Source organism: Corythoichthys intestinalis, chromosome 16, assembly GCF_030265065.1.
Source record: "Corythoichthys intestinalis isolate RoL2023-P3 chromosome 16, ASM3026506v1, whole genome shotgun sequence".
In the NCBI taxonomy this organism is placed as follows: domain Eukaryota; kingdom Metazoa; phylum Chordata; class Actinopteri; order Syngnathiformes; family Syngnathidae; genus Corythoichthys; species Corythoichthys intestinalis.
In genome coordinates, this window is record NC_080410.1 from 2,204,823 (window position 1) to 2,218,902 (window position 14,080).

General features: G+C 38.0%; 1 protein-coding gene across 2 annotated transcripts; it reads left to right on the forward strand.

Moving 5' to 3' along the window:
- The first annotated feature begins 429 nt into the window (after positions 1 to 429).
- LOC130931749 (homeobox protein Hox-B8a) lies at positions 430 to 13,618 on the forward strand. 2 transcript variants are annotated; one of them, XM_057860750.1, is made up of 2 exons: positions 430 to 1,059; positions 13,230 to 13,618. In XM_057860750.1, the coding sequence occupies exons 1-2, from the start codon at positions 627 to 629 to the stop codon at positions 13,616 to 13,618; spliced, it is 822 nt and encodes a 273-aa protein (XP_057716733.1). In that variant the 5' UTR covers positions 430 to 626. The 2 variants fall into 2 exon arrangements, with proteins under 2 accessions (XP_057716733.1, XP_057716731.1); XM_057860748.1 differs by having other exon boundaries at positions 13,233 to 13,618.
- The last annotated feature ends 462 nt before the right edge of the window (positions 13,619 to 14,080 follow it).

Here is a 14,080-nt window from a genome sequence, read left to right on the forward strand (position 1 = left end):
CGCACGCTCGTGCATGTTTGTTCGTGCACGGAGAAGCCAATGGGACGAAGAGCTGATAATAGATGCAAATTATCCTGAAACACACATACTACAGAGGAAGATCGGGAGGGGGGCTGGAGAGAGAGTGAGGGTTTGTGTGTGCGCGCGCGTGTGTGTACGTGCGAGTGTGTGTGTGGCGAGAGAGAATATGAAACAAGTCATTTGCAGAAGAGTAAATCACAGAAAAGCCGTTTGAGAGCAAGACGGGGCTCCAGCTTTCAACGCTAACATCGGAATTGTGATGCGCGCTCGTCTTTCCTCCGCCGCCTCCCCATTTCTGGTTTGCTCATCGCTGGATTTTTTATGGAATCGGTGTGAAAGTTGTTGTTTTTGCGGCGGTCGAATTCTCTGGTCCCGCTCTGGCTGCTTGTCGTCACCGAGACCAGCTCGTCAGTTGTGGCCGTGAGGGGGAACACCACAACAGACTCTCGCTCACTCTCTCCCTCCCCTCCGTCTCTCTCGGTTGGTGCTCTTTCTCCAGCCTGAAAACAACCGAAGCACAACTGAGAGCCACCGGACACTTGTACGCCGACTCTACGGACGGAACAAAAAAAAAAAACCTAAAATAATAACAATAATAAAAAAAGATGAGTTCATATTTCGTCAACTCACTCTTTTCCAAATATAAAAGCGGCGAGTCGTTACGTCCGAATTACTATGAGTGTGGCTTCGCGCAGGACCTCGCTGGAAGCCGGCCCACTGTAGTCTACGGTCCGGGCTCCGGTGCCACCTTCCAGCACGCTCCACAGATCCAGGACTTCTATCACCACAGCGCCTCAACACTGCCCAGCAATCCGTACCAGCAGAGTCCTTGTGCGGTGACGTGCCACGGCGAATCCGGCAACTTCTACGGATACGACGCCCTGCAAAGGCAGACGCTATTCGGGGCTCAGGACGCAGATTTAGTCCAATACAGCGATTGTAAGGTGGGAGGCGCTCCGGGACTCGGCAGCGAGGACGCGGACGGAACCGACCAGAGTCCTTCCCCGACACAGCTGTTTCCCTGGATGAGGCCGCAAGGTGAGAACTTTCTTTCGCATGTTTTCGCCTCAGCCGCGCTCGTTCGAAACATCCTCATAAAAGTATACACATAGGAGCAACTGCTACTCTGGAAGACAGGGCAGAATATTTGAGCGTTCGTGGGAAGAGTGTGGACAAAAGATGGAAATTCACGAAGGTAATTTGGGCTTCCTGTGTTCAAAGTAGGAGACAAAGACATGTTTATGGTTTTATTGCTCGCACCAAAACTTGTGAATGACTTCAAGGTTTAAATTGCACCAACCATTGTGGTGGATGGGCAGAGAAGGGAAACAGACTATGGAAAGAATGGTGTGTTTGTGTGTGCGCGCGCGTGCATGTGTGCTTGGGACCAGAGAAGGGAGAAGTGAACCTCGTCGTTTGCGCCAGATGGGAAATAGAGGTGCGGTATGAGCAGCTCTCAAAGACTTGCTTTAGACATGCAGATCTGACCCGGGTTAAACTTTTACTGCATTTTACGTTTTACAACTTACTTGTGGTCTTCTGAATTATTCAGCTACACGGGGGCCACGCTGTCTGCATGGGAGAGATGGGGGTGAACGACAGGGAGAATAGGGAAAAAAGAAACAAGAAATGAGGTTTCCTTTTATGACCGGTTTAGCAGACACAGTGTGCATGTTTAGTTTGAAAATCGGAGCCGTAGCAGAAACTGAAGCATTCTTTCAAATAGGAACAGTACCTTTATTGTGCTGTCAGTCTTTCTGCACACACTTTGTTTTGGTGTTTGGTTCATGAACATATAACAAATGACCAACATCATTTTATAATGGTATCATCAATTTAAAAAAATAATAAAAGTTAAACACAATATTTTCCACGTTGGCTCAGGCCATGATTCATCCAAGAATACACATTCGTTTATGTTTTCTAGCCAGTTTCACAAGCCTCTATAAACTGCCAGTGCCCTTTAGCAATGTAGTAATCTTCTGTGTATTGCTAGAGACCTCAGTTTTGCGGCTTGTGTTTTCTAATTGTCCTAACACCTTTAGTCGTTTCATGGCTTTTAATATTGATCCATGCAGACTTCATCATAGCAATATTATCCCGGTGATAAATTGTTATGTATACGGTGATTCAGTGTTCAGTGTTTAAAATCAAAACAGGAAAAGGCACATTGTGTGTGTAGCAATGACGGGCTATAGAATCCAAACGGGTTGTGAAATGTCAAATTTACACTTGCCGTAATAACAGCAGACAGCATTGTTGTCTTCTGCGCGGTCATTTTTTTCTGTCCAATAAATGTGTCAGAGCTAATTGCAGAATTGTTCATGTGAAGTCATAAAGGAAGTCATTTTGAAAACTCTTGAAAATGTTTTCCCATTCTAATAGTAATTTAATTTAAAATAGGGTGACCATATTTTGATTTCCAAAAAAGATGACACTCGGTTCGACCTCCAGATACTTAAATTATACTCAAAGTTCACTGAAAGATGCCGTATCACTTTAATATATTTCAACCTCCCTCGTATGGATAGAATATCCAGTTTTATAACAAAATAATAGCTAAGACACAAATTCAAATTCTCAGGGGTTACTCAACAGGCTTTATGATTCCTAAAATAATAACGTAAAAATACTGGAGTGGAATAATGATTTTAAAAAATACCTCTTCTGTATTAGCGAATCATCCTTAAACAAAGTAATAGCTGTCTTTTCAATTCTTAATAATAATACTTCTTTTGTAGAAAATCCGTCTTAAATAAAAAAGCTCTTTTCTCTCATTGAAATTATGTAAATCAAACAGGAGCCTCACAACAATACTAATTTAACAAACAAAAAATGTCACTATGGTCCTTCGTTTTCTTCCTCATCTTTGTTTTATTCTTCTCCCTGCTTTTCTTCTTTATCTTCCTTGTCTACCCATGCATATTTTGCTGTTAGGCTGATCTTTCCCAGCAGTTTTCGGTTGCTCAACAAATAAGAAGCATGAAGTTTCTTTGAAATTGTTTTCCACCGACTGGGGCGGTATCTGGGGATTTTTTTTTTTTTTTTTGCAACTTATTTGTGAAGATGCACTTGCTCTTTTGGGGGACGATGGAACACTGCTCCGACGTCTGTCTTCTCTGTTACTGATCACAGCGGAACCAGCCACTGGGCAGAGTCTCTGAGAACACATCACACACTGCAAAAACCTCCTTAAAACTAATTAGATTCCCTTGTTTTTAGTGTAAATCTACTAGAAATACATGAAATTATCTGCCAGTGCTTCAAGTAAATTCTACTCACTTAGATTTCTTGAAATAAGAAATAAAATAATCTTGAAATTAATAATAATAATAGCTGGCTGAAAATAAGTTTAACAGACTTATTGTAAATAATAAATTAGTAGTATTAGTATTTAATCTTTTAAAAAAGCTTGTTTGTCTGTAATGTTCTTAATTCAAGAATAGGTATTAAATATAGGTAGCATCTTTTTCTTGATTTAGGTTAAAAATGACCAATCTTTAGATGTATGGGCTTAATAAGAACAAATTGTTATATTTACTTCAAGTAAGTAGAATAAACTGATACATTAACCTGTTAACTAGTCTTTAACACAGAAAACAAGATGGTGAAAACAATTTGACCAGATATAAGAAAAATAATCAGATTAAGACGTTACAAATTCGCAATCCAGGCAGCACCGTATCGTAGTATTCTGTGCAAAGTGTCAGTTAATTTCAACACATGCTAATTGGTCCCGCAAAAAGTAATGAAAACCGTACACTTTCCTGAATTTATATTACTCCGCCGGACGCCCCGGACACGAAGCAAAAAGTAGACATGTCCGGTTAAAAGAGGACGTTTGGTCACCTTAATTTAATAAGAATTTACAAGGACGTGTGGGGAACAAAGTCTATATTGCGTATTTATGTAGGCATTATAAGTTGTTCGCATTTGCAAAATCAACGACACGTATTGTAATGTCATTGGCATATTAGAAAGTGCAACACTTGTACAGACAATGCTATTCATGTTTAATAGTTCCTATTTAATCTAAAAAGCCATTGGTGCTGAAGTTTTGTAGAGCAAAAGTGATTGGCCGGTTCTAATGTCAGATCTTTATGATCAGTGGCATATTTTGTCCGTGTGGCGCATCCATCCCCTTTTATGGTAGGCCATCAAAGCGCAGGACAAACAGTTTTATGGAAATATAATCACTCACATAAATGCCCCGTGTGTGTAATCTGTCGGGAGTCAGACGCAAGCATTCGCTGTTAAATGTGTTAATTTTCTCTCTTTTCTTTTTTAATATATCATTTGACGTTTATGAAGTTTGAGGCAGTTTTGTAGGCGAAATCATGTTGGGATTTGAAATTAAAAATGTCTATTCTGTATTTGTTTCATTGCGCCCTGTCGAAGAATGCTCTGTTGAAAATTTAAATTAGATCATCACCAGATGTGGTTAATTATAATGGTGAGTCTTTGGAGTGAAGGCATATCTGTCTTTTAATGCATGCGGATGGTGGCCACAGTAGGTAATTACTCATTGAAAATCACATAGATTTCGCTGCTGTTTTATTAATAATTTATTAACTTAATATCGAAGTTGTGGTGCATTTAACTGCTTTTTTTGCCGGAGCAAAACATCTGCACAAACCTTTAGTTAGAACAACAAATCTCTTAGATGTTTCCTCTGAAGTTATTATTATTATTGTTTTGTTAAATGTGTCTCAAGTCGTATGTTTAGACATAGACTTCACAATGTATTGATCGGACACGGGGCACAGGGCCGATTCATAGGGGGCCTACCTCTGTCAAAGCTAACTGAGTGGAGACACAGACAAAGAGCTTTTTTGAATAAATGCTTAAATCCCTGAATTCTTGATGGATATGGACGTAAAACAGTCTCGATCATGGGTACAAGCAAAAAAAAAAAAAAAAAAAACAACAACAACAAAAAAACGGGCAGTTAGTATTTATTTTACGTATTGCGAACTATGAGGCTAGTAAGTAAGGAAATTAGCGGCTGCCATATGTAAACAAAGAGCTTTTCTGCTGAAAATTCTTGTGAATAAATGCTTAAATCCCTGAATTCTTTATAGATACAGTGGCGCCACCCCTATAAATTTGTTGGCCACCCCACTTGCCAGTATATCGCTAGATTGTTGTAGCATCAGTTACGCATTTCATCCCAAAGGAATGCATTTATTTTGTTTTGTTAAATGTACACCTTATGCCTAATATATACATAACACAATAAAACAGAATTGTTGTGGAACTCAAAATGTTGACTGGACAGTTATGGACTATGCACATTAAATCATTAGTAACATCAAATATTACACAATAAACCAAAGTATATCAGTAGGCGTATCTTTAAGTCTTTCTGATAGTTTTCCCCTGAACTTTTACTGCAATAACATAATGAAAACCTGAAATTATGGCTTTTAGTTTTGGTGTGCCACCCCAAGATTTTAAGTGGCCCCATCTGGCCAACCCTATGAAAAATTTCTGGAGGCCCCACTGTATAGATATGGACGTAAAACAGTCTCGATCCTTTGTTAAAAGCAATTAAAACATTTTTTTTTAAAAGGCAGTATTTATTTTACGTAAATATTGCGAACTATGAGGCTGGTTAGTAAGGAAATTACTGTAGCAGCCGCCATATGTAAACAAAGAGCTTTTTCCGTTGAAAATTCTTGTGAATAAATGCCTTAATCCCTGAATTCTTTAGAGACATGGACGTAAAGCAGTCTCAATCCTTGGTTAAAAGCAAAAAAAAACTGTACAGGTAGCATTTATTTTACGTAAATATTGCGAACTCTGAGGCTAGTCTGTATGGAAATTAGTGGCCACCATATGTAAACAAAGAGCTTTTTGCGCTGAAAATTCTTGTGAACAAATGCTTAAATGCCTGAATTCTTTATAGGACATAAAACAGTCTCGATTCTTGGTTAAAAGCACAAAAAAAAAAAACATAAAAAACTTGCAGGTAGCATTTATTTTACGTAAATATTGCGAACTATGAGGCTAGTCTGTATGGAAATTAGCAGTCGCCATATGTAAACAAAGAGCTTTTTCCTTTGAAGATTCTTGTAAATAATGTTTAAATCCCTGAATTCTTTATAGATATGGATGTAAAAGAGTCTCGATTCTTGGTTAAAAGCAAAAAAAAAAAAAAAAAAAAAAAAAACGGGAAGTTTTGCATTTACTTTAGGTAAACATGTAGAAGAATGATGCTAGTCCATAGCAGTTAATTTCTCCCATTGATTTTTTCACGTTTCAAAATGCATGCATGGTACGAAAAATAGAATAATTACCTTGAATCCTCGAACAAATCACTCCTGAGACAGTCCTTCCGGTTTGCATGCGGTACAGCTTTCATACTTTTTCAACCGAAATCCGACGTTGGATCCCTACAAGTGTTGACTAACTGCAACCGACTGCAAATAAAGAAGCGGACTGTAAGACAGCCCCCTGCTTGAAGGAAATCAATTGGTTCTGGAAGTAGTTTCGTAACCTGAAAATTATGTAAATAGAGACACCTTTTCCACGTAAATGCCCTAATCCCTTCCAAACACACCTAAATTCAGACATAAATCTTTTATAATGCATAAAAATGCATCCAAACATGTAACAAATACATGTTACAATGATGCTATTGCACAATAAACATATAATCATTTTGCATAATGTAAAAAAAACAAGAATAGAGTAAAGAATATAAGTTAATAAACATATGTAAAGCAGTCAGAACACGAAGGGCGAATGAAGCGGACGATGGGATACACACTTACATAGGGGGGCTGGAAGTCACTCACAGTAGGGTGTGCTGAGGACCTTTTTTAGTTCTTTCCATCCAAAAACAGCCAAATTTGTTATGCTCACATGTTTTCTCCATTCAAGGTGTGCACCATGGCAGTACACGCATTCTGGGTAGTTTAAGTACTACAACTAGGCTGCTACAAATACAGCATTCAATTTCACCTACAATGTGTGTTGGAGTTTTTGTATTGGAAATAAAAGCGCCTGTGTATAACGCAAATCCTCACAGCTAGATGGCGCAATGACACATACACATTTGAAAACTAAATGGTCCAATAACCCTTGGTTTAGCACCCTGTTTTCACAACACTAAAATAAATTGCACACTAATATGCAACAGCGCTTTGCACGGCGGCAGCAACAACAAACAATAATATAGCTACATTGCAAACGTCTTACCTATTTGAAGACACTGCTGCATTGTTGAGCTAAGGTTTCGGCAGTACGTTGCTCCCACTTGGGGTCGTGATTTACCAGAATCATCTAAATGGTCTAAATCTGCAACTTTTCCTCGCTAGGCAATATTATAGAACTATCATCATAAACATCGTCATTTTCGACCTCAAATTGAATTTTAGAAAAATTAACTGTTTTTGTAAAGAAAAAAATTGCTAATTCGTTTTTGCACCATGTTAAAGCCTCATCTGTCAACAGTTCACTTATCTGTTCCAATAGCGCCTTATTCAATGTAGTTACATTGAATCGTTGCAAGCAAGGTGCCAGGTGGTGACCATGTTAATAACAAAAAAATACTTTTTCAAAATATATATTTAATCCTCAGTTAAATACGCTATTTGTTTCAACATGTTTTATTTATTTTTAATAAACAAAAAAAGAATGTACCAAAACACTTTTTTCCCTCGCCCAAATCAGGGGGTGCTGCAGCACCATCAGCACCTCACTTCCCGCGCCACTGCACATACACATACAGTAGAGGTCCCTCTTAGCGAGTGTTGTTTTCGTCAACATAAAAATGATGAAAATATTTCATCTGCGAAATTTTTTTTAATGACGAGTACGAGACGATAACAAACTAAAAATGTGTTTTAGGCATGGGCGTAAGTTTGGTCTCAATGTTGGTAGGGACGATATAACAGCACAACCTGCATGTATAGTTTTTGCTGGGGACGGGACATTAATATGACCAAACAGACTTGGTGAACGGCGGTCTGGGCTACATTTCTCACCAATAAGAACCTAATTAATTGATAGGCTAAATGATTCATGCAAAATAAATCTGTACTGACATATATTAACTTTCTCACTGCAAATTTACAGTATAACATAATTTTTCTTAAATCTAGTTGAAATATTTTCTTCATCTTGTTTTGAATTTTAAAGGCTAGTTAACAGATTAAATGTGTCAGATTCTTCCACTTAATTTAGTAAATAATACCATTTGTTCTTGTTAAGCCCAAAAATCTAAAAATCGGTCATATTTTTGGGGGGGATTTAGGTGAAACTAAATTTTAAAAAATGCTTTCAAATAATGTTTAGAACAATATCTATTCTTGACACACAAGTTTTTTAAAAGATTAAATATAGATGCTTTTTGCTTAAAATAAGTCTTAAGCTAATTTTCAGCTAGGTATTTTTCTAGTTTCAAGAAATCAGAGTAAAATTTACTTGAAACACTGGCAGATAATTTTCACTTATTTATTTATTTGAAAACAAGGGAATGTAATTTTAAATGTCTTTTTTTCAGTTTTAAGGAGGTGGGTTTTTGCAGTGCATATGTATAGGTTCAGGTGATACACCGTTCGATTCAAACCTTTGTTTCAAAAACTACCAAAGAAACATTTTTTATAATTATTATTTTAACTTTTATTTGCAAATTTAAATTACAATATTTGAACACTAATTTGTGTATTAACATACAAAGAAATACAAAATTGTTAATCATCTCTTAACTATCCAGGAATGCAAAAAAATAGATAAATAAACATTTGCCTTAATACCAGTCAAAATTGTCTACCAAAAATAGATAATAACGGAGCCTTCCTTCAGGAAAAACACTACTGCTTTTGTCCACAAGCACAGCACAGCCAAACTCAACAAAAAATGAAATCTCCTTTGGGCTGTTTCAACAGCACATAAGCAAAAATAAAAGAAGAAGAAGGGGGTAAACTTTGGTTCACTACATTTCTTAAAGCTGAGCAGAGTTCACTATATTTCTCAGTTTAATTAACGTTAACATAGTAGAAAACACATACAGGAGGACACTTTTGTTAAAGCAGTTTCCTACTAAGGCTTTCACATTACTTACAGTGGCTGCTGCCCGAAAAAAACTTCTAATATCCCTCCTCTTCGAAGCGGGCGGAGGAGGCGGCATGTCGACACGTAACGTAATTCTTCATAATGAGAATGTGCGTGGGGCTTGGGGGGGTCAAGTCAGCAGCCAATCAAACGTGCATTTGAGGAAAAAAACATGGACTGGCTCATTCAGCAAGTGGAAAAGGGGTAAATGTAAGTCTGAAAATAATGAAAATAATTCACTTAATAATGGTAGGGTTAATTCTATCGTTACAGCATATGGGAAGACAATCTAAATGACTTATATAACTGAACAAATTATATAATGGAAATAAGGTTGCTTAAAAGTTGGTGGGAACAATTTACGCATCCTGAAAAGTTGGTAGCGTTTTGTCCCTACCGTCCCTATTCAGACCTACGCCCTTGGTTTTAGAAGACTAAGACCTAATGAGACGAATGCCCGTTTTTGTCTGGCAAGATGCGAACGAGATGCGTCAGTTTCCGTCACATGTTCATATTGTGTAACATTTTTGTGTTTAGTTAGCCAGCATTGTAGCAGTGTCTGGTTGTGTCTCTCATGTCATGTGACGTGCTGTATCCCCCCAACTCACCAGTGTCCTCTCCAGACTTGCTTGTTTTGAAAACAAATGGTAAGATTTGTTTTCTTATCTTAGCAAGAGAAAAAATCAGTGTTGCTTTAGCCTTTAAAAGGTCTGTGCAGAGTGATCATCACATACTAAATGTAACTCGTCGCATTAGCATATCATTCATGTTCGTGAGATCATTAGGCTAATGCTAACGGCGAGCGTCCTCTTAAACTTTTTTACATACAGTTGGTTGTGTAAAGGTGGTTGTAGACGCTAAAATATGTGCTCACCTGTCAATTCTAAATTGTTGCAAACCTTTATTCATCTATTTTTGGACTAAAACTTTTGAATTTTATAGACAAAAACATTTTGAGAAAACGTTGACTAAAACTACATGAACACGAACACATTTTGAAAAACCTAAAATATGATTATGACTAAGTATTATCCTCCAAAAGACTAAGATGAAAATTAAAAGGGCTGCCAAAATCAACCATTTGGATGCCAGGAATGCTAGACAATAGGCAACGGCAGAGCAGCTATGAATAAGTTACGTTAAGTAAATTCTGAGAGCAGCAAGTACCAGCCATACTGTATTTTTGCCTTTCGTATCCTGAAATTTCTTTCGTAACAGGAGGCAATATTTTCCCGTAGGTGTGTCTTAATCAGAAAATTTTGTATGTAGAGACGTTCGTAAGAAGAGGTACCACTGTATTTCATCATATGCATGCCTGATAATGTAGGTAATGTAATAATAATTACTGTATCAGTAGTATCCAGAGGTGGGTAGTAACGCATTACCTGTTCTCGGTTACATTTACTTGAATAACGTTTTGAGAAAAATGGACTTCTACGAGTAGTTTTACTTAGCCATACTTTTTACTTGTACTTCAGTAGATTTTTGAAGAAAAAAAACGCTCCCCTACTCCGCTACTTTGGGCTGCACAAGAGTCGTTACATTTTTCCTCTTTATTCTCCATATTAGATTTATTTTTATTTTTTTGCCAGCGGTGCCAAGAGTGGCACTACCAATTTCACCAATGAGACATCGCATCAATTATCACATGACTCCATTACGCCAATCTGAAGCAAGCTTGCCGTTCTACGATCACGCCAGCCTGTTTAATCACGTGACGTCTTTAAAGTACCGTAAAATATGAAATATTTGATATAGCGCACTGATCTCAACAGGAATCGAAAGTGTGGATTTAAACCTCCTCCGAGTTTTTATTTGGCACCGACTGACCACGGCAAACAGGAGATATGATCCTTTTAATTTCATATTTGTAAATAGGAAGGAACTATGCACTATTCAAACTAGGAACTATTTTCTCCACTAGAGGGCACTGATGCTCTTCGGACAAGTAATGCTTCATTTCTGTCTTTTTTTTTCTCACGCTTGAATTCAATGATTTTTTATTTTTTGTATTTCTGTAATGGTTTACTGTACAGCATCATTATAACAACAGTTCATATAGATAAGTTAGTGCTGAGAGGGAAAAAAATGCTATTATTCAAAAACAAAATAGCAGTTACAATGTTACTCAACACTTGAGTATTCTTTTCACTGGATACTTTTTTTTACTTGTGCTTGAGTACATTTTTTGGATGACTACTTTTACTTTTACTTGAGTAATATTATTTTTGAAGTAACGCTACTCTTATTGATGTAAAATTTTTGGCTACGCTACCCACCTCTGGAAGTAGCAACATTTTTGTGAAAAAGCATCCTTTTGAACAACTTGAATGTCAAAATACAGCGGTATGAAAAATTATCTGAACCTTTTGGAATTTATCACATTTCTGCATAAAATCACCATCAAATGTCATCTGATCTTTGTCAAAATCACACATATGAAAAAACTGTCTTGTTTAACTATAACCACTGAAACATTCAAAGGTTTTCATATTTCAATTAGTGTAGCATGTAAACAATGACAGAAGGGGGGAAATAAGTAAGTGAACCCTCTGCCTAAGGAAACTTGAAGAGCAATTGAAACAAATATTTACCAAACAGTTTAAGTTTGTTGTGTGCCTAATCACTGATAAGTGGTTTAAAGCTGCCCTGCCCACTTTAAAACACATACCTGGTAAGAATTGTCTTGATGAGAAGCATACTCCGATGTGCATCATGGTACGGTCAAGAGAGCTGTCTGAAGACCTGCGATTAACGATTGTTGATTTGTTTAGAGCTGGGAAAGGATACAAAACCATCTCTAAAAGTCTGGATGTTTATCAATCAACAGTCAGAGAAGTTGTCTAAAAATGGAGAGACTTTGGCACTGTTGCTTCTCTCCCTAGGAGAGGCCGTCCACCAAAAATGACGCCAAAAGTTCAGCGCAGAATACCCAGAGAGGTAAAAAAATAACTCTAGAGTGTCTGCTAAAGAATTACAAAAATCACTTGCACAGTCCAATACCTGTGCACACATCAACTACAGTATATGTAAAACTATGGCCAAGAATAGTATTCATGGGAGGGCTACAAAGAGGAAGCCACTGCTGTCTACAAAAAACATTGTTGCTCGCTTAATGTTTGCAAAAAGGCAGTTGGACCCTCCACAGAAGTCTTGGCAAAATATTGTGTGGACTGATGAAACCAAAGTTGAATTGTTTTGGAGTAACACACAACGACATTTGTGGAGGAAAAAATGGCACAACTCAACAACATCATCCTCATCCCCATCGTGAAGCATGGTGAAGGGAGCATCATGATTTGGGGCTGTTTTGCTGCTTCAGGGCCATGACAGCTTGCAATCATTAATGTAAAAATGATTTCAAAAGTTTATTAGGATGTTTTGCAGGAAAACCTGGGACAGTCTGTCAGACAATTGAAGCTAAAAAGAGGATGGATGCTGCAACAAGACAAGGATCCAAAACACAGAAGTCAATCAACTTCAGAATGGTTTCAAAAGAATAAAAATACACGTTCTGGAGTGGCCAAGTAAGATTCCAGACTTAAACCCCATTGAGATGCTGTGGCATGACATAAAGACAGCTATTCATGTCAGCGATCCCAGGAATCTGACTTAACTACAGCAGTGTTATAGAGAAGAATGGGGCAACATTAGTCCTGATCGATGTGCCAGATTGATTTGCAGCAACAGCAAGTGTCTGGTTGAAGTTATTGCTTTTTTTATTGCTTATTATTATAAAGGGGGGGGGGCACAAAATATTAAAATATATATGTTAAATATTAAATGTGATGGGTCACTTACTTATTTTTCCCCATTGTGTCTTTGTTTGCATACTACCCTCATTAAAATAAGATAACCAATAAATGTTTTGGTGGTTTTAGTTAAAGCAGACACTTTTTTTCATCTGTGTGATTTTGAAATAGATTAGATCAAATTTAATGGTGATTTTATGCAGAAATGTGAGAAATTCCAAAAGGTTCAGATACCTTTTCATCCCACTGTAATCAAAATCTCAAATTTTATTTTTCCAATTCTGTTTTGAATGATGACACACCATAATCATTTCTTCTTCTCTTATTTGTTTGTTGATTACCATGCGTGTGGGGCATACAGTCTCTAATAATGAGTCTCCATTTCCTGTCCTCCAGTAGCTGCCGGAAGGAGGCGAGGCCGGCAAACGTACAGCCGTTACCAAACTCTGGAACTGGAGAAGGAGTTCCTGTTTAACCCGTACTTGACCCGAAAGCGCCGCATTGAGGTGTCGCACGCGCTGGCTTTGACGGAGCGACAGGTGAAGATCTGGTTCCAGAACCGCAGAATGAAGTGGAAAAAGGAGAACAACAAGGACAAATTCCCCAGCAGCAAGAGTGAACAGGAGGCAGTGGAGAGGGAGAGGCGGGAGAAGGAGCTCCGGGATGGCGGGGCGGCCGGCGGAGAGGGCGGAGGCGGAGGAGGATCGGCGGCGGTAGCGGGAACAGCTGGATCGCAGGCCGCTTTGAGCGACGATATCTGTGAAAAAACCCATAAGCAAATGTAGGGTCAAAAAGAGGAATTTGGGGAGCAAGTAAGTTTGAGAGGACATGGGTCACAAGGGCAAGCTGGGGTGGGCTTCTGAAATCGTGTCTGAATTGTCCTGCTATATTCATGTTTTAATTGAATGGACCAAACTTTAGTTTGAAAAACGGCGACTGGCTATCTGGTAGGACTGGAAGGGCTTCAGTACCCCAGTCTAATGACTGTAAAGAATGGTGGCGGTTGGGGGAAATGTCATTTTATGAGGGCGAGCGGGCGGGATTAATCAATCCAACATAGTCTACTTTAGTGAAGAAAAAAAAAACAATGATAGCTTCCTTTCTTTGTCGAACACTTGTTGTGGAAACATTTCTATATCGTTCGGAGTTTTATCATTAACAATTTTATCTTTGGCAGCTGTATAGTTTTTAAGTTAAAATGATGATGGTGCACTTTTTACTGTACTTCTCACTCCTTTGTTGTTGTT